This window comes from Ailuropoda melanoleuca, chromosome 5 (genome assembly GCF_002007445.2).
Source record: "Ailuropoda melanoleuca isolate Jingjing chromosome 5, ASM200744v2, whole genome shotgun sequence".
Lineage (NCBI taxonomy): Eukaryota > Metazoa > Chordata > Mammalia > Carnivora > Ursidae > Ailuropoda > Ailuropoda melanoleuca.
The window spans coordinates 70,940,241-70,961,375 of NC_048222.1; the positions used below are offsets into that span (position 1 = coordinate 70,940,241).

Here is a 21,135-nt window from a genome sequence, read left to right on the forward strand (position 1 = left end):
AAAAAAAAAAAAACCACCACTTATCCCAGTAAGATGCACTGCCTCCCCTTCATCTCTTTTTTTAACAGGCTAAGAGCCTCTGCTTGGCAACAGTATCTAGCAAGATTAATAGTGTTTATATTATATCTATTTTTAGTTTATTCTCTATAGAGTGGCAAGCAAGCTGGTATTTCATTTAGTGATAAAGTTCTCCTTTCAGTGATTCGATTCAAGAAAAAAAAATATTAAACACAAAGATGATACATTAAAAACGGAAAGATTATAAAGGCAGTCTCTAAATGACTCAATTTAGGGAACATGTCCTGCTATCATCATACCAATTCTGCACAGCAACCCTGTGACGAAGAATTACTCCCATGTTCCAGAGGAAACTAGCTCAGAGAAAGCTGAAATGATTTGTCCAAGGTAGCAGAGCCAAAAACCTGTGGTACAGCCTTTAGTGCTGGTGAGGGTCCAAAGGAGAGCAACATGGATTGAGGCAGTATGAGCTTTAAGTAGAACTTTTAAAAACCTGAAAAATCATAGCGAACTCAAAATCACAGGAGCAGAACAAACACGGCATATGTCTAGGATGGCTGGCTTAGAAGGGTTGGGTCATATTAGCAAAAGTCCTGAGAATCTAAAGCCGATGGAAAACAACTGAAATTCTCTACATAGAAGTCTAAAAACGAAAGCAGCATTTTAGGCAAGGAAACAAGTGCAATATGCAAAATGAAATGAATGCCAGAATTATTAGAGACAGGCAAGCACAATCATTATTAAACCACTGTAATGCATCCATGTGCTAACAATCACCTCTAACACGGTCTCTAGGATTATTATCATTAATTCAACCAATACTCTGAATGCCTACCATATGTCAGGTACTGTGCTAGGCACTACAGATGCCAAAAGAGTTACCCTTTCTACACAAGAAGTTTGGAGAGGCGGTGCCTGGGTGGCTCAGTTGGTTAAGTGTCTGCCTTCAACTCCGGTCATGATCCCAGGGTCCTGGGATTGAGTCCTGCATTGGGCTCCCTGCTCAGTGGGGAGTCGGCTTCTCTCTCTACTCCTCCTCCCTGCTCATGATCTCTCACTCTCTCTCTCTCTCTCTAATAAATAAATAAAATCTAAAAAAAAAGAGGAAGTTTGGAGAGGAATTATACAATTATGAAACAATAATAATTGTTACAATATAGATACAAATATTGTGGGAATCAAAAAGGAAAGGAAACAAAATAAAGCAGTCAGGAATGGTGCCAAGGAAATAACAGAGCTAAATCTTGAAGGATGGACAGTTTATCAAAAAGCATAAGGGTGAGAGAAATGGAAAACGGGAGACCTAAATAGAGGGATTAACAGTCAGGACATAGTTAGTGGAGAAGTTCTAGAGATATAATAGGAATTATTATACCTAAAAATATACCTTTATATAATATCAGGTATATTTTACAACCCATATATAATATGTAATATAATATTATATATTAGTCTATACTAGCACACAAATACACTGTACCTAATATATAACATACACTTAAATTGACAGGAACAAAGAATTTGTCATTGACAAAAAAAATGTGGGTAAAACCAGTCAGCATAGTGTTTTCAACTTTTGATTCTTCCCCTTCCCTCATTCATGAAGTCCAGTCAATTATGGCTTCCATACCCATCTCTTCTTTTCCACTGCATTGCCATCATTTGGATTCATGTTCTTTCCAGCCTGGGCCATTGAAATAGCTCAATTATTCTCCCCTTCACCAATTCTCCCATCTTCAAACAATCCTGTATTTTCCTTCATATTAATAATCCTAAAATTCTGCCTTTATTAGGTTGCTTCACTGCTTAACAAATAAAACACTTTCAAAGGTCTCCTAATGACAGTGCCAGGAGTCCCCAAACATTCTGTGAAGATATGACCATTCTCACTTACTTATATCCGGACATCACATGTGGGTACTGGTTCAAGTCCCTCTAAGGAAGGGAAAGGACTGTCTCTGTAGGCTCTGCCTCCATTCCTACTGTGAATTCTCAGGCTGGGCATGGAGGTACTGGTGACAGCAGAGGCTAAGGGATTAAACACCTATAGTAGACACTGGTTTACTTGTTTGGATCCAAAAACCCCATCCTGTCTTTATAATCTAGCACTAGCTTACTTCTGTCTAACCTTATCATTTGCTGGGGCTTGAACTCATGACCCTGAGATCAAGACCTGAGCTGAGATCAAGAGTTGGACGCTTAACCAACTGAGCCACCCAGGCATGCCATAGACCCATGTATCTTTGATTACACCAATTTCTCACTGAAAATTTCCTTTTTTTTTCTTTTCTACTTATCCGAGTTCTACATCCTTCAAAAGGGCCAACACAAGTGCTTCTTTGCTTAGGCCCACCCTGAGGTTTAATTTTCTATCAGCTTTAACCTTCCTCTGAATTGTTGGGCATATACTGCCTTGTATTATCTTTTCATTAATCAACCTATTAATTCAAAGAATATTTACTAAGGGGCGCCTGGGTGGCACAGCGTTTAAGTGTCTGCCTTCGGCTCAGGGCGTGATCCCGGCGTTATGGGATCGAGCCCCACATCAGGCTCCTCCGCTATGAGCCTGCTTCTTCCTCTCCCACTCCCCCTGCTTGTGTTCCCTCTCTCGCTGGCTNCTATCTCTGTCTCTGTCGAATAAATAAATAAAATCTTTAAAAAAAAATAAAGAATATTTACTAAGCACCTGTATGTGTCAATATGATACGCTAGGCACTTGGGATACACTAAGATCAGAACACAGTACCTAGCCTTGGGGATTTATAGCACACATGGGTAAAACAATTACATCACGGTGACTGAAGCACTATATAGTAGAGGAAGAGACAAAGAGATATGGGATTGTATAAAATACATTACATTCCCCAAAGAATGTAATGGAGAAGCCATCAAGGAAGAGGTGAAGTTTGAACTCAGTCTTTAGGAGACTGTTAAATTGGAATGTTCTAGATCATGAAGGCACATGTATGCCCTGCTAAGCAGAACAGGCTTTATTCTGCAGGCAATGGAGAGACAATACAGTGTTTTAAATGGGAGAGTAGACGGATGAGATTTATATTTGAGAAAACTTCCTCTGGTAGCTACTATAAGGATAGCTTTAGAAGGCTAGACAAGAAGGAACAATGAACTACCCTGAACTAATGTACCAGCACTGAGGATGGGGAGAAGGGGACAGATTTGAGAAATACTCGGGAGACTAAAGGATCAACAACTGGTGAAAGAGAGGGAAAAGGGGGGAAAGAAAGGGATGGGAGGGGGAAATGGAGAGAGAGAGACTGAATGTTTTAGTACATGGAGGGCAAAGAGCCAATATAAAAAACACAGGAGAGGAAGGGCAAGAAAAGCTCTAGAGCACAGGGGTACAGATGAGTATTACATAAGAAGGAAGACAGTAAAGGATACGTGTCAATAAGATGCTGGGAAAAGGCGTTTTGAAATTACAGCTTACTGAGAGAAGCAGAAGTTCAGTCATGTGCTGAGTATAAGAGAATGGAGGATCAGGAGCTTAAAACACTTTAAATTTTGTGAAGAACTTGAGAAAGGAGGCTAACTAGGATTACTTAGAAGAATTTCTGAATAGTGTTAACAGTACAGTTGAAGTTGGAAATGAATTTTGGTGGCACCAATTTTCATAGCTGTGAGATAACCACCCATGTGTCCCTACCCCAGCAACACAGCTGCCAAGATTAAGAATGAGAGGAAAAAGTAAATGCAAAAAAAATTTTTTTAAAGAAAAGAGAATGAGAGGAGGCCCAGTAAAAGTCAATCCAGGGGTAGGGGAGTGGGTGGGCAGGGTCAAGGTCTTATGTGCCATTTTAAGTGCTTTGAGGGCAAACTTCGTTTTTGTGTTGCTGCGACAATTATAGCTTTTTGTAACACAGCAGTTATCTTGTACATGCTATAAAACACTCAATAAATGCTTGTTAATTGACTGGTGATAAACTGATTTCAAAGAAAATATCCAGAGATAGAAATTCAGGACTAGTTTCAACAAAAAGTTAATAATGGAAAGTGCAAACACAGAAGGAAACAAAGAAAAAATCACTGAAAGAACTAACTGTAATGCTGTCATGCCAATTTTCCCCAACAAAACTAGACACTAAAAGGGAAAGAAAGGTAATAAAGGTGGGAAGTAGTAAAAATGCAGAGTCAATGGGAGCAGAGAACATTACACACAAATCCTGAAAAAATTTATGAGAATTCACTTAGCAATCTTCCTTCCGATCCATCAGACTTGGTTTGCAGAAGCGGTGGCAAGACAACAGCCGCCAGCAGGGAAGTGGCTGAAGCTTGAGTAGACCAAGAACCAGGACCAGTCATGTCTTATCTAGGCCACTCAATCCTGACCCTGCAGCAGGGGCCCACTGTAGTGCAGGGAGGGGGACAGCCTGATGCTGGCAGAGGTGAAAGGATGGCCCTGGGGGACAATGGGCTCTAGACAGAAGAAGTGGAAGGAGACACTAGGTCATACAGGCAGATCTGCCACCAATGCTGGCTGCTCATCGAAAATACCCTTCACATTCTGCACATGCCAAGCATAAGCATTAGATTAAGAGAGACCCTCGAGGAAACCAGCACTGTCTAGTAGAGTGTGCCAAGCAAGAGAAATGTTCTTAGAAGGCCACTTGTTTTGTTTGGGCTTCAGATTTGCATAAACAAAATGACATAAATTATGTTAACTCATTTGAATAACTCAGTTGNAAAAATACCCTTCACATTCTGCATATGCCAAGCATAAGCATTAGATTAAGAGAGACCCTCGAGGAAACCAGCACTGTCTAGTAGTAGAGTGTGCCAAGCAAGAGAAATGTTCTTAGAAGGCCACTTTTTTTGTTTGGGCTTCAGATTTGCATAAACAAAATGACATAAATTATGTTAACTCATTTGAATAACTCAGTTGTGCTGAAACTCTTCATACAGGAGTAAATCCACCAGAAGTTGAAGAATTCATCTATGAAGAGAGTTGTGGTTTTAACACACAATCAGTAAAATTTGGGAAACAGCAAGCATAATAGCAGAAAGCAGATTTAGTAAAAGCCCACAGTATAATATAAGGATGGTTTCTTGGGCCAAATCGAAGCAGAAGAGGGCAGAACTGACATAGTTAATAAAACAGAAAACTCTCACCAAGAAGTAATCCTTACTTAGATTTGGGGATTACTGCAAACATTCAGGATGACCGTTGATACCTTATGTCCTTCTTTGGCATTGTGGATGACCCAAACTATTTTTCATGAACTGTAGAAAAATATATTTCATGCTTCCTTCACTTTATATATTTTTATATTTCCCTCTCTCCCTTCCATCCAAGATTTGGACGCTCAACTGACTGAGCCACCCAGGTGCCCCTCATGTTTCCTCCACTTTAAAAGATGGTTCTGGAAGAAGAGACCTAAACATCATATAGATCACCTCCTTAAGGAGGAGGGTAGGAAATTGACCTGAATACCCGAATTCTAAGGAGCTAAGAACTAAGGAGCTAAAGCTTTGTATTATGTGGATTAAGAGCATACAATAAACATTTCGGGTATTTTAAGAGCCTACGTTGATTTCATGTCATGGTCAAAACTGCTTAAATTAAACATTTTCTAAAGTTTCAAACCTAAAGAGAAGTTAAAATGGAAACAATTGCTGTGAATGTTGTACACAAATTTTAAAAAACATTTTTAGTGTATGTGACTATACACATGCACACAAACAGGTTTTTATTAATAAATGTGTCACAATCTTCCATAATTTAAAAAATACAGTATTTTATTTATTTGACAGAGAGGGACACAGCGAGAGAGGGAACACCAGCAGGGGGAGTGGGAGAGGGAGAAGCAGACTCCCTGCTGTACAGGGAGCCCGATGTGGGGCTTGATCCCAGGACCCTAGGATCATGACCTGAGCTGAAGGCAGACACTTAATGACTGAGCCACCCAGGCGCCCCAGTATATAACTTTTTGAGACTGGCTTCTTTCATTGAGCATAAGGCCTTGGAGATTTATACAAGTTTTGCATGTATTGGTACTTAGTTCCTTTATTTTAAAACTTTTATTGAGATATGATTTACATATAATTCACCCATTAAGTGTTCAATGTTTAATATATTTGCATTGTTGTGCAACTGTCACCACAATCTAATTTTACATTTTGGTCCTCATACCCATTAGCAGTCAATCTTCATCTCACTCCCCGACCTTACCCAGTCCAAAGCAACAACTAATCTACTTTCTGTTTCCTAAATTTACCTATTCTGCACATCTCATATAAATGGAATTATATAATATGTGGTCTTTTGTGACTGGCTCTTTCACTTCACATAATGTTTTCAAGGTTCATCCATACTGTAGGACGTTACCAGCATTTCATCTGATTTTTTAAAATTTATTTTTATTATGTTCAGTTAGCCACTGTATAGTAGTACATCATTAGTTTCTGATGTAGTGTTCAATGATTCATTAGAGCACTGGATGTTATACATAACTTCATCTGATTTTTATTGCCAAATAATATTCCATTATGTGGATACACCACATTTCATTTATATATTCATCAATTAGTGGACATTTGGGTTCTTTCTATTCCTCTTTTTGGCTATTGTGAATAATGCTGCTATGAACATTCCAAGTTTTTGTGTGGACATATATTCTCATTTCTTTTGAGTATATATCTAGGAATAGAATCACTGGGCCATATGGTAACTCTATTTCTAACTTTTTGAAGAACTGCCCATCTATTTTCCAAGGTGGTTACACCATTTTATGTTCCCACCGTAAGGATATGAGAGCTTCAATCTTCCCACGCCCTTGTCAACACTTGTTACTGCCCATGTTTTTACCAGAGCCACCCTCGTGGATGTGAAGTGGTCTCCTTGTGGTTGTGAGCCCGTTTCCCTGATGACTAATGATGCTGAACAGCTTTGGAGGCGCTTACTGGCACTTTTTTCTCTCCTCATCTCCATTTGGAAAGCTTTTGCCTCTTTTTCCTCCCATAATTTTGAGGTTTTGCTTTGACTCATTTAGTACATCTACATCATAAGTACTATTGAATTGTTGCCTGAAGCATGTCCTGCTGGTTAGCATTTACACAACATATTCCCAGGAGAGTCTGTCATTTTCTACTATTTCTATTTCTTTTCCCCTGTGATCTCTCTTCCACCCCATTTATTTGGTGAAAAACGTTTCTGAAATATTCTCAGAATACTTAAGGGGTTAAGTGGTAACACATTCTCTAAATTTTTGCGTATTATGTAACATGCATCCCCCTTGTACTGGAGATATCTTCACTAGAAATAAAGATTTGGGATAACAGTTTTTTTCCTCTTGGTAATCTGTGGATACTCTTCCACTGTCTCCTAATTTCCAGTGCTATGGATTAGAAGTATGATGCCAGTCTGACACTTTATAGAGATATCATGTTTTATCTGGAAGCCTCCAAGATGAATCCTTAGAGTTCAAAAAATTTACCAGAATAACCCTAGGTTTGAGTTTTTCATCACCGATCTTCCCTGGAACGTCTTTCTGCACGTTGAAGGCTTTTAGCTCAGGACATTTTTTTCTATCTGTTTAATTAGTGCTTCTCCATTTGTTTACTTTTCTGGAACTTATATTAGCCAGGTTGGGTGCCCTGAATCTACCCTCCCAGTCTCTTATCTTTTTTTTTCAATCTCTTTGTAATTTTGGCTCTGTGCTTTGGAATATTTCTTCCACTAGATCTGCCAGGCCAATAAATGACCACATTCACTCATGCCTTTATTCAAAAACTATGCACTGCATGCTTACCATATGCCAAGACAGTGTTCCAGGCATTGGGTGTTCACAACGGATCAGCAGTGTATACAGGAGAAAAAGGTCCTGCCCTTACAGTGCTCACATTTTAGTGGAGATAGTATATTAAAAAAAAGTGTTTACACATGGATTAAGAGTCAGATAGTATGAAGCATTGAACTTTGCATCGGAATCCGGGGATGTACTGTATGGTGACTAACATAATAATAAAATAAAAAAAAAAAGAGTCAGATAGTAGTATTTAGCTGGGAAATCCTATTTTTTGCTCTATAAAGTCTTTTTTTGTACTTCATTTGAAATTCCTTAAATACTCCTATTATTTATTATTTTCATATTCAAGTTACGGTCTCCTTCAGCATTGCTATTTAGCTAGTCTACCACGTTGTTTATTCTAAGTGATTTTTCTCTTTCTGACTGCCTGGCTTCCCTACATGGGTTCTTTTCCTTTATTATCTCAGAGGGGGCTTAGGTTTCGTTGTCAAAAGGACCACAAGTGAGTGGTAGCAGTCTCCAGAGAATGGACAGACAAAGCAGGCACAATGCCCGTAGGTAGGTGGTCCAGCAGGCAAGCTGACCGCCTTGTGGAGGCCCACGAGGAAGCCTCCCAGCACTCGAGTCTCCTTACATCTCCCAGCCTCAGAAACAAAGAGGTATCAGTCCCCTGGCTCTTTCCCTTTCTTCTCTCCTCCAAGAGTCCATGGATCTCTACCAAGCCAAGCTCTTTCCGGGATAGGCCGCTGTTATCCTCCTGCTGAGGCTCTTGTCCAGCCCCTGAGGAACAAGTCCTGTGCCATCTCTCCCTGACAGGTCTCCCACAGAGCCCAGGCCTCACTTGGACCTAACTGTTCACTGGATCCAGGGGCCATTTGGCTCAAATAAGGCAGATACAGGCTGGAATCGGGAACAGAGGGATAGTGAGATTTCACCTTCCAAGAACCTGCTCTGAAAAGTGAGTTCTGTTTACAGACTAATACTAAAAACATCCAAATCCTGGCAAATAGGTCAAAAATTTAAAAAGCCTCTGTGAAGTCCAAATATCTGTGGCTTTTGTGAGTTTGAAATTTTCCATAATAAAATAGAAATAATTTTCAAAAAATATTAAAACACTACCCCTAACCCTCATGTAATTAACAATATGGTTGAAGAGATACGAATATAATTGCAAAGCCATTGCAAGTTCAGGCCATACTGCAAAGTATATGTGCTGATGGATATGGACTGATGCAATAATCAAAGTGGGGGAAGAGCGTCAGGCAAGTCATCTTGGTCTTGTGATGATGTGCGTACAATTTTTTGTGGTACACAGGAAGTAGGCAGAAGAGGAAAGAGTTCAGACAAAAAAATATATGAACAAAGGCAATGTGATGGGCGGGGAGAGATAAAGACAGTTTTTGAAAAGGATTCTTACTATAGGTTCACCATTCTTAATACAACCATTGACATCTCCTGTCACCAAAAGGCTAGATGTTGCAGTGGAAGGAACCCAAAGGAAAGGAAAGGAAACCTAATTCACTATGTGAGGGTATGGAATGGATCAAAATCATTTACACTATTTATGCAACCATATTCAATCTTTACCATGTCATTGTTCTACCTACATTAGTATTTCTCTAATCAGACTTGTGTTTTTACCTACCTTCACTCTAAGAATAAGAACCATAAAAAGAAACACAATTTTTTCTAATACTTTAAAATAAACACCTCTTTCATACATTCAGTTATATTAAGTTATATTAAGATTCTTTCACTTGCTCCATATGCCCATCACTAACACTTAGTCTTTAATGAAGCCTCTATTCCTATCTCACTGTAAGCATACATCTCCCTAGAAAGTTCAGGAGCAGAGGGTTAGTAGAGGATCGCCAGAGTAAACCAGGTTCATTGCTTGTTCAGACTTCTCAATTTTCAGTATCATCTGAAAGAGTACTCTACGTGTGGAAATATTCTACACCAAATTTTAAAAAATCCAACACATGAAAAAGTAGAAGCAACTAACTTTCAATTAATTTTGAGAAATACACAAAGACAAATAGAATCTAAGGAGAATTAGTAACTACTGAGACAACAGAGCAATAAATAATTATGTGACTGTTTAAAGTAGAGGGACAGTGTAGTGTGGTGAAAAGAAAAAAGCTTTCGAATCATGGAGACCCTCGTCTGAGTTCCATGTCTATCACTTAAACAGCCTGTCTAATTTCTTGGCACCTAACTTTCATCATCTCTACAACGGGGCTAATGGTTGCCTGTCCTGGTTGTTGTGAGAATTAAATAAGTCAATATTTGTAACACGCCTGGCACACTCTAGGTACTCAACAATTACTACTATAATGCTGATGATATTTTGTAATGCAAAGTCATTTCCTCTTTCAACCTGGCAAAACCAAGACGCTAAACTCTTTAAAGTTTATCAGCTTACATTCTATTTTGAAACCTATGCCAAATGTCTAAATTCAGTCTGAAATATGAAACCATTTTACCATATGCTACAACTACACTTAATATTTTTATAATCCTAAACTAAACATTGCTTTGAGTATAGAATATAAGAATATTAAGCAGGACACATGTATATATATTTTGGAGAAATTTTATTTTTATAGCATTAAATGAGTTCCAATCTGGTATTTTTTCCCCTATGGGGCAAAACTAGTAGATGGTACACAGAGGGCTGGACACCAAGCAAGGAAAACGGGAAAGATTTAAAAAAAAAAAAAAGATTTTAAAGAATTGAAATTCACAGAGGTGTTCTTTCTGACAATGATGGACTATTAGGGGCTGGGAAGGGAGGCAGAAAAACATGTCTCACTGAGTCATATTTGAGGAAAACTGTTGACCCTCATATTTTAAAACAGCAGATCTGAATTTTTGTTAGCTGGGTTGGTAAAAACCCCACTGAATAGTTAAAAGGACACACATACAAAAAAACTTTAACATCTTTACTACAGAAAATACATTTTTTAAATTTTTATATTTTTAATTTTAAGTAGACGCCACACCCACCATGTGCCTTGAACTCACAACCCTGAGATCAAGAATCGCATGGTCTACCAGCTGAGCCAGCCAAGCACTCCCTGAAAAGTTTTTTTTTTAAATCAATACAAAGAAACTCTGATTATCTACTTCAACCTATTTCAATGTTACTCAGTAAAAGAAAGTAGTCATATCACCTTCTTTAGAATATAAGCTTTCATGGGTAACAAGCAGAACTAATAGCAGTCTAACAGCTTGTGGGTTCTTAACAAAATTTAAACTCGAACACAAAATCTCTCTCCTAGTATGCTCTCATACCATTTGGATTACTTGACAGTTAATGTCTAGAGATGCCATTCAATACCAATACAGGTTCCTTTCTTTTCTTTTACAGGTCTGTTTCTGAAAATTTCCTTAGACTCCCATTTCAAACAAAGGGGAAATCTTCCAGTCTGCTATCTGTATCAAATGAAGGTAAATCCAGCAGCTGAAATCTGCCTAATCCATAGACACTGTAAGAAGATCTGAGGAGTTAGGGAGAAGATTTGGAATAATTATTTCAGAGAAATACTTTAACAAACTCAATAAATATTTAAATAAATGAAAGAATGAAACATTTATACCTGATTGAGTAAATGCAATAAACAGTAACATTCAGTTGCACTGTTCCTATAGAAACCATCACAGATTTGGTAACACTCACACCAAATCCTGTGGACACATGAACATCAAGATATGAAGTTAACTTACTCTTAAAAAAACTATGATTTGGCATCATGGTGTGATGGGAAGCACATAAAATTTAGAAGTCTGAACACTGGCTCCGCTACTACTCACCATGTAGCCCAAGGCAAGTACTTACCACAGCCTTGGTTTATCTCTAAAAAGGCATTAACACCCACTATCCCACAGAGAGGAGAAGATGGAATTGATAATCCTTCATTAAGTAGCCTCATTTCTTAGCACTCTTCACCACATGTCCAATGTGCTAACTACCTTAAACTTATTTCCCACATATGCTGTACCTTCTTCTCATACCTTCTATTGTCTTACTATTACTTGGAATCTTTCCCAGACACTCCTTCAAGAATCAGTTGTATCCCAACCTCTGAGATACCTGTCTAGGGTCCCCTCTAGGCAATATTATTATTCTCTCCATCACCTGTTACCCAAAGCTGTTTCTTTTTGTTCTTATTAAACCACTAATCACAATAAGTAAAAGGTAGCTCTTATTTTTTAATGCTGTTGTGCTTTATATTCATTTTCCAATGTAATTCACAACCACCATGTAAAGTAGGTACTGTTATTCCTTCTATTAAAGAGTAAAGTAAGGTTAGAGAAGTTAAATAACTTGCCCAAAGTCACTCAAGTAATAATTAATACAAATTATCACTACTCTTAATTAGTAATAATTAGTAGGACTGGGATTCAAAGCCAGGTCCCTGGCTCCAAAGCCATTCTGCTGCCTTTGGTGGGGAACTTACACTTTCTGTGCCTTTGTAGCCTTAAGAAAAAAGTACAACACCTGGCATGGTATTTGCAAAAAGGCAGAGAAAAGGTCTATTCACTGAATAGCCTCTTATGTGCAATTCAGCTGGTTTTGGGTACACACAAATGATCTGACAAGGTCTCTATCCTCAAGGACCTATAGTTAGTCGGCTGGGGGAAGAGAGACAAATGTAACAGATGATTACAATACAGATGTGTTTCATAGGATTTCTATGGGCAGGTTGCTGGGAAAACATAGGATGGGGCACCTAAACTGGACAGGGAAGGAGGAAAACAGCCAAGAAAGATGTTAGGAGGGGTGCCTGGGTGGCTCAGTTGCTTAAGCATCTGCCTTTGGCTCAGGTTATGATCCCAGGGTCCTGGGATGGAGCTTGGCATCAATCTTCCTGCTCAGTGGGGAATCTGCTTCTCCCTCTGCCCTCTCCCCCTATTGTGTGAGCGCTCTCTCTCTCTCTCAAATAAAGTAAAAAAAAAAAAAAAAGATGTTAGGAAGTCTGAGTTTCTGTTTTTCCCTTCAAAACTAATTAAGCAGGGTTCTACTAGATCGGCATTCTAGTAGCTAGCATGGCAGGGATTAATGTACTTCTTAAAATTAGTTTAGATTATGTCTATATTCATATTTCTATTTTATCTCAAATTACCCGTTTAGTTCAAATCTCACCTTTAAAAAAACACATTTTAAAGAAGGATTTGCTTTCTAAATATGTTCCATTTATATGACAGAATGTATTTTTCTCTCCTCACAGATACAGACAGAAAAACATGGAAAAAGGCGACTGTTTACAAAACTGGCTAGTGTTAGAAGTGCTTGCCACAAAACCACAATCAATTTAGATTTTTAACTCAGAAGAATAGGGGGCTAAAACATTACGTTTTAAGCAACTGCTCCCAAAACACCATCTATCCTCAAAAATGTCATAATCCTAAAAAACAAACAAAACAAAAAAACCTTTTAATTTAAGTTTTCCCCATATGTTTCCCTCCTTTCCCTCTAAGTTAACCCTACAATAAAGAAAATACAATTTAGATAATATGTCCCCATTAGTTGTTCACTTACCAAACAATAGTTCATTCAAGAGGGCACTTTCAGGCTGTCATGGAAAACGCCAAAATAAAAAACCTTATTAAATTCAAGTTAGATGATATCTGTCACTTCTTCTTTGCCTAAAGCAATAACTATGGAAGAACATAAATTAAGCCTAGCATGTCACTTATTACAACGTTGGCTACTATCAAAGAATATTTAGAGCTTTTCTAGGTAGTTGCTAATAGGTTAAATGACTTCAACCCTGTTGTAATTTGAGTAAAGCAGATTTCGTCAAACATGATGGGACCAGTAAAGATGAAATAATAAAACAGAGTAGAGGTGCTAAAGAAAGGAATAAAAACCATTGAAGAAGTTAAATAAGGTACAGATAGACCTCACTTGTTTGCATTTTGTGAAATTAAGACAATAGCAAAGCCAAAAGCCTAAAGGGATTAAAATCTAAGGGCAAGGGGGGCGCCTGGGTGGCTCAGTCATTAAGCGTCTGCCTTTGGCTCTGGGCATGATCCCAGAGTTCTGGGATGGAGCCCTGCATCAGGCTCCCTGCTTTCCGCTGGGGGCCTGCTTCTTCCTCTCCCACTCCCCCTGCTTGTGTTCCCTCTCTCGCTGGCTGCCTCTCTGTCAAATAAATAAATAAAATCTTTTTAAAAAATTGAATAAATAAAATCTAAGGGCAGCAAACATAAGCAACCAAGAAAATACTAACTTCAAACACACAGATCAGGAAAAGAAAACCTTAACTTCTTTGAGCTAAAGTTGTGGAGAACCAGGTTCAAGTTCAAAGTAGGCTAAATACTTCAGCTTATTATCACCCTTGACTATTCAGCAAAATGAAAATAACCTGGCAGACAAAGATTTTCCATAAAATTCTATCTTCCCCTGGTAAATTCTTTCACTAGGAGGAAAAAATAAAAGGAATTTTGTAGCCCTTGTCTGTAAGTTAATAGATTCTTAAAAATTCATAAAGACATAGTTTACAGAAAGGAATTATGTGTTACTTGCTATAAAGAAAAGTTAGATTCATGGACTTAAAAGGAATTTTGAGGTTATTTATTCTTTTAGCCTTTATTCACATACTTGAGAAGTTTTTCAACAATTTATGAAATTTATAGACTTAAAAAATAAAGGGCTTCAAACTACATCTATACTTAACAATATTAACTAACATTTTAATTGCATGTTTAAAAATTCAAAACCACAATTCCCCCAGCAAGTCTGACTGTTACCGTTTAGAGAAAATAACAGGGATGATCACATTCGTCAAACTTACTAAACCAGATGCTAGTCACCATAACGATCTATTGTACTTCTTTCCTTAAAGAGTTCTTAGACCATTAGCTACTGAATTAATTTTTAACTGGCAAACTGAGGCAAAATACTGAATAACCTGGGAAGTCACAAGTGCAGAGTCCGCTGTACAAAACTACTGAACCACACTCTTCCCCTTTATGTACTTTTCCAGATATAAACTGTCCGAGCAAAAGGTGCAATTTAAATTCCGCGTAAACTGACTTTTACTGTGCCTTTCTTTTTGCTTGAAAACTCTTTTCATGCATTGCCACTGATTAAATTTCACCTGCAGGTAATGAACACAGAACTCATTGTGGGGAAAACAAACCAGAATGTGAAAAGAGAGAAGTTATCAGATATACAAGGGAGGGAAACAGTTGACTGAAAAAGACTTTAACCACAATACTTCCCATCCTTAAGGAGGTATTTTTAATATTTTGTTTACCATTTCTTTGACAAAAGAGCCCATAGGTTCCAAAAGCTCCTAAATTGAGGACTCACCTGGTTCGTCCGAATGCTGAATCAGGGCTTTTATTTCTGCCAAGTTGGGCTCTCCCAGTTTGGAGACCGAAGCCGCTGCCCCCTCCTCTGGGTCCTCTACCTTTGTGACCGTGAAGTGTGGCATTGTTAGAGTTAGGAATCCTTTGCTCTCGCTGTTTTTCAACTTCCTCCCAGTCTACTTTCCCCGCCCGCCTCTCCGTCGCTGCGCCCCTTTCAGCTCAAATCACTGCCTGCGGGAGACCGAGGCTGGGAATAGGGAAGTGCTTTCCGTTCACGTGACCTGCAGCCCCGCGGGAGTGGACGCGGGCAGACACGCCTTCCACTGTGTTTATCATTCACTCCAAAGGACTAAGCACTCCACCTCTTGCTTACGGTCGTTCCGCTCAAGAATCCCAGGAACTGTTGAGGCAGCTCTCCCAGAGCTGCCAAAGCTGAGAGTGGGCAGAATTCATGAACTACCGCCCACTGTGTACTCACCCACTCATTTCCTTCACTTCAGTTATTTCCAACCCTATGTGCACGTCACGATCTCAACCTCTGCCCTCATATTTCACACGAGAAGGATTAGGGAACAGTTAATTGTACAAACTTTCCTTTTAAAGAGAAACTGGTACTATATCAATTTAGAAAATGAAACAAACTGTATGTAAGCTTCTGTTGTTGCTTTATTTTAAAGCCCATGAAAAACAGTAATTTCTTACTGTTCAGATGAGAACACCAATTCCCCAAGTATTCAATGAATGTCTCCATATTTTATACAAGGCATAGTTCTAGACACTAGTGTATACCACGACATCCAAGAAGACACATTAATATTCCCAAAAGTCCAAGTTTGTTTTAAAAAAGCAAAATATTTTTTAAGAGTTCAGTCTTTTTTTTTTTAATTGTACGGAGAGCTTAAACATTGTGTTTTAAAGAAAGAAAATTCAAGAAAATCCTTTAAGAAGTGTATAGTTCCTTCAACACAGGTAACATTTAATTCTTGGTGTGTTTTATCAGATAACTGTACCCTGTGCTCAGCTGATAAACTATAGAGTTGGAAGCCCTATCTCTGAACTTAGATAAGGGAGTTCAGTAAATTGAGCCCTGTGTTAACTTCCATGTTGATGATGTAACATAAGGGCTTTGTTGCTAGTAACACCTGACATCTAAGACTGCACTAAATTTAACAGAGAAGGAATGATGGTTTATAATCCTCATTTATTAAAAAATAAAAAAAATCATCATTTATTCCTATACTATTTCTAAAAGAAAAGAAAGCCAATAGTTGTTGAAGACCTACTTTGTACTCTGCACTGCACTAGAAACTTTTATCTCATTTAATCAGCACAGAAACATTAGGCTAAGGAACTTGCTCAAAGTCGCAGAGTTTACAAACAGCGAAGCCCAACCTAAAAACGTGTGGTACCCTTGCTAGTAGGTGGCAGAGAAGTTTCATAGAAAGAAAACTCATATATGCCCCCAACTTGTATTTCATGGGTTCCTGTATAGCACTGATTTGTAATCTTGGCTGCACACTGGAATCAACGGGGGAGATTTTAAAACTACTGATGTTTGGGTCCTGTTCCAGGTATTCTGATTGAATTGCTCTGGAGTAGTAAGACTTTTAAAAGCTCCCCTACTTCCCAGATGGTTCTAACAAGCAGCCGAAGTTGCAAATTACTAAGATATAGGAAAGAGAAAAGGTTATCACCTAAGAAGTCTTTGTAACTATTTTTATCTTTGAAAGAAACTAAGTCAGGTGTAGTGTGCCCTTAGTGATTTTTCCATACTTAACAACTCAGGTAGCTACCCTACTAATTTATTCAAAGGAACTTAACTTCCAAATTGTCAAATATTTCAAAATCATATTCTGGGTTCCAAATTCTTTAATACTTGAGTGCCACTGGATATTTCCAGTAGGATCTTGCCTTTCGTATTTATTTAATAAAGAGACCTGAACTAGAGCTAATCATCTACAGTTGATGGACCCGAACAATGACTTACATTATAAATCTGTGTACAGCTTGTGAATATAAGCTTATGTACAAACGTTATCCTGTCACTTCTCCCCTTTAAGAATATTCCCAAACTACAGATCTAGGAGGTAACACATTCCTGTTAATCTGTGGCAGGAGTATTTATTTACCAACTTGATGCTTTGATACCACAGTGCTCAGCAATTTTAAAATAGCTCTCTTCTAGAGTACAATGTAGATAAAAGTGCAGAAGCATAAAAAATTGAAGGCAAAGTTAAAGTAATACAGAAAAAGTCTGAGGGAGGACTGGTAAAGCTGAGGTAAGTGCTGTGTGGGGAGTGACTAAATAGAGAAGGTAAGCTGTAAGAAATAACTATTTAGGGGCGCCTGGGTGGTGCAGTGGGTGAGCATCCAACTCTTGGTTTCAGCTCAGGTCTGATTTCAGGATCCTGAGATTGAGTCCACCCTCACCCCTCCAAACAATGTGCTTAGGTTTCTCTCCCTCTCTCTTTGATTCCCCCCTCCCCTGAGCGCATGTGCTCTCTCAAATAAAGACATCTTTTTTAAAAATTAGAAATAGCTATTTAAAGTACAATAAACTATCACAATGGGGGCATCTGGCTGGCTCAGTTGGTAGAGCATGGGATTCTTGATCTTGGGGTTATAAACTGGAGCCCCACATTTGGTGTAGAGATTGCTTAAAGAATAAATAAAACTGAAAAAAAAATACACTACCACAATGAGGTACCACTGCATATCCACTATAATGGCTAAAATTAATAAGACTGAAACACCAAATCTGGTGAGAATGTGAAACAAAGGGTACTTTTATACATTGTTAATGGGTGTAAATTGGTTTACCCATTTTGGAAAAAGATCTAGTATTCTCCCCTATAAGCCAGCAATTACACTCCCAGGTATTTATTCCTCCCAAATGAAAACATATTCCCACAAAAGGACTTGTCCAAGAATATTCACAGCAGTTTATTAACAATAACCCAAAACACAGGGCGCCTGGGTGGCTCAGTCCTTAAGCGTCTGCCTTCGGCTTGTCGGGCTTGATCCCGGAGTTCTGGGATCGAGCCCCACATCAGGCTCCTCCGATGGGAGCCTGCTTCTCCCTCTCCCATTCCCCCTGCTTGTGTTCCCTCTCTCGCTGGCTGTCTCTCTTTCTCTGTCAAATAAATAAATAAAATCTTTAAAACAAAAACAAAAACAAAAACAAAACCCCAATAACCAAAAACTGGAAACAACTCAGATGTATATCCATAGGAGAATGGATAAACAAAGTATGATATATTCACACAAAAGATTACTATTCATCTATAAAAAGGAATGGCTCAGTGATACACGTAACAATATGGATGAATCTCAAAAACATGTTAAGTGAAAGAAGCCTTAAAAGAGTACAGAATATATGAATCCACCATATGAGATTTGAGAACAGGTGAAACTAATCTATGGTACAAAGGTTGCCTCTGTGGGGATGGGAGCATGAGAGAACTTCCCAGGGTGATAGTAATATTCTACAACTTGTTAGAGTTTAAGATTCCATAGGCATATGCATTCATCAAAATTTAGTTGATGTTCACTTAAAGTTAGTGTAATTCATTGTATGAAAACTTTGCTTAAAAAAAAAGCTGCAATAGAGCTCCTGGATGACTCAGTCATTAAGTGTCCGTCTTCGGCTCAGTGCGTGATCCCAGGGAGCCCCGCATCGGGCTCCCTGCTCTCCACTGGGAGCCTGCTTCTCCCTCTCCCACTCCCCTGCTTGTGTTCCCTCTCTCGCTGGCTGTCTCTCTCTCTGTCAAATAAATAAATAAAATCTTTAAAAAAAAAAAACACCTGCAAACAAATACTGAATTCTATTTAATATGTATTTTGAAGTATCTGGGGGAGGTGAACTATTATCTGCACTTTACCTTGAAATGCAAATAAGAGAAAAATGGACAGAAACGTGTTAGAAAAAGTACAGTAAAACGGTAATCATAGACTCTGGTGGGTGTACAGATGTTCACTATAGAAGTCTTTCAATCTTCTGTATGTTTGAAAATTTTCATAAATGTTGGAAAAAAATACAACAAACTGACACCATTAAGAAAATGAACACACAACTCAGAGACTGGGGGAAAATACTTCTAAAACAAGTACTTGACAGAGGACCTGTATCTTGAATATATAAAAATCATCTACAACTCAATAGTAAAAACACAAAAAACTCAATAAAAATGGAAAAAAAGATTTAAGTAGACAATTCACAAAGGAAGTTATATAAATGGCTAATAAGCACTTGAAAAAGCGCTCAACAGCACTGGCTTTCAGGGAGATGCAAATTAAAATCACCATTAAAACTGTTGCAAGGATGTAGAGCAAATGGTGGGAAAATAAAATAATACAACCACTTTGGAGAAAGGTCTGGCAGTTTTTGTTTTTAAAGGTTTATTTATTTTAGAGAGAGACAGCACATGCATGCTTGTGCAGGGTGGAGGGTCAGAGGGGGAAGAGAGAGAATTCCAAGCAGACTCTACTCTAAGCATCGAGCCCAACCAGGGTCTGTATCCCGGACCACAAGATCATGACCTGAGCCAAAACCAGGAGTCAGACGCTTAACTGACTACACCACCCAGGTGCCCCTGGTCTGGGTATTTTTAATACAAATTTTGAACAAGTATGTTTACAGTTGTTTTATTCATAACAGCCCAAATAGGACACAGACCAGGTATCCATCAATCAGATAAAGAACCTGCAGCATATTCATACAATAGACTATTACTCAACAGTAACCAGGAACAAACTACTGATGGATTCAGCAACATGGATGAATCTCAAAAACATTTTAAGTTATATGGTACATATTAATCGCATGCATACGGAAGTGTTTAGAGTTGAAGCATAAATGATGCCTGCAACTTACTTTGAAATGCTTCAAAAATAGACGGATCCACTGGAAGGGATAAATATGTGGTAAAACAAATACAGCAAATTGTTAATTTGGAGGATAAAGATACGGGTATTCTTTCAATTTTTCTGTATGTTTAAAAATTTTCATAATAAAATGTTGGAAAAAATACGATGATGTGAAGTTCACTGAACTCTTTATAAAGATCTCTAGATCTAAGTATAAAGCAAATCACTTATGGGTCAAATTCCATTTCACATAAAATTTAGGTAGTTACATAAATGCTACTCCCGAACTTTGATTTTATAGTGTTGAATGCTGTTTGAAATCAGAGTCATCAAACAGACTTGAAATATCCACAGTTTTACATTAAGGAAAAAAAAAAACTATGGTATTTTTAAGTAGTAAGACATAGGGCAGGCTAGGGCAAAAAGGTCACTTATAATGGCATTATTCCCATAGTGCTTTGTACATCAGGCCACATATTATACATATTATATTTATTTTACTAATCCGTTTCAGTAAAACTTTGTTTGTGACTACACTATGTCTGTTTAAAAAAAAAAAAAAAGCATGCCTGCCCATTCTTTAGAAGAATGGATCTACTGTGGGTAATATTTTAAAAGTACATTTTACCATGCTACACTACCCAATTGCTTCTTTTTACTCACAGCTAACAAATCATGACAACTAGCATTTTGTTTTATTCAACCCATTTACTAAAAAAACAAAGACAAATTAGATGTAGTGAAAAGACTTAAGGAAAAGTCAGTGGGAAATTATTTTCAACTTAAGGATTCTCTTTCGGGTTGTACTATATTGTTACACTACATCACTCAGTTTTAGAGCTAATCATACATGTATCTCATCTTCATTCTCAGAACCTGAGAACTGTATTGTACAAAAACCATACACAAATAATCTAGAACCACACTATGTTCCGAAGTCATCCTTTTTTTTTTAAAAAAGGATTTTATTTATTTATTTGAGAGAGAGAGTGAGAGAGAGAGACGGAGAGATCACAAGCAGGGGGGGAGGGTAGAGGGAGAAGCAGACTCCCCGCTGAGCAGGGAGCCCGATGGTGGGTTTGATCCCAGACCCCAGGATTACGACCTGAGCCAAAAGTGGACGCTTAACTGACTGAGCCACCCAGGAGCCCGGCTGAAGTGATTC

The 21,135-nt window shown here is 38.2% G+C and overlaps 1 protein-coding gene across 4 annotated transcripts in view; it reads right to left on the reverse strand.

Moving 5' to 3' along the window:
- SLC12A6 (solute carrier family 12 member 6) overlaps positions 1-21,135 on the reverse strand; it is a 92,288-nt gene that overhangs the window by 59,785 nt on the left and 11,368 nt on the right. The window contains exon 1 of one of the 4 annotated variants that reach the window (XM_034661219.1): positions 15,106-17,693. The exons of the other annotated variants lie outside the window; for them this stretch is intronic. Coding sequence (XP_034517110.1) covers positions 15,106-15,229 — 124 coding nt within the window. The 5' untranslated portion in view covers positions 15,230-17,693. Of the gene's footprint in view, positions 1-15,105; positions 17,694-21,135 lie in introns of those variants that run through there. 4 annotated transcript variants of the gene reach the window in all.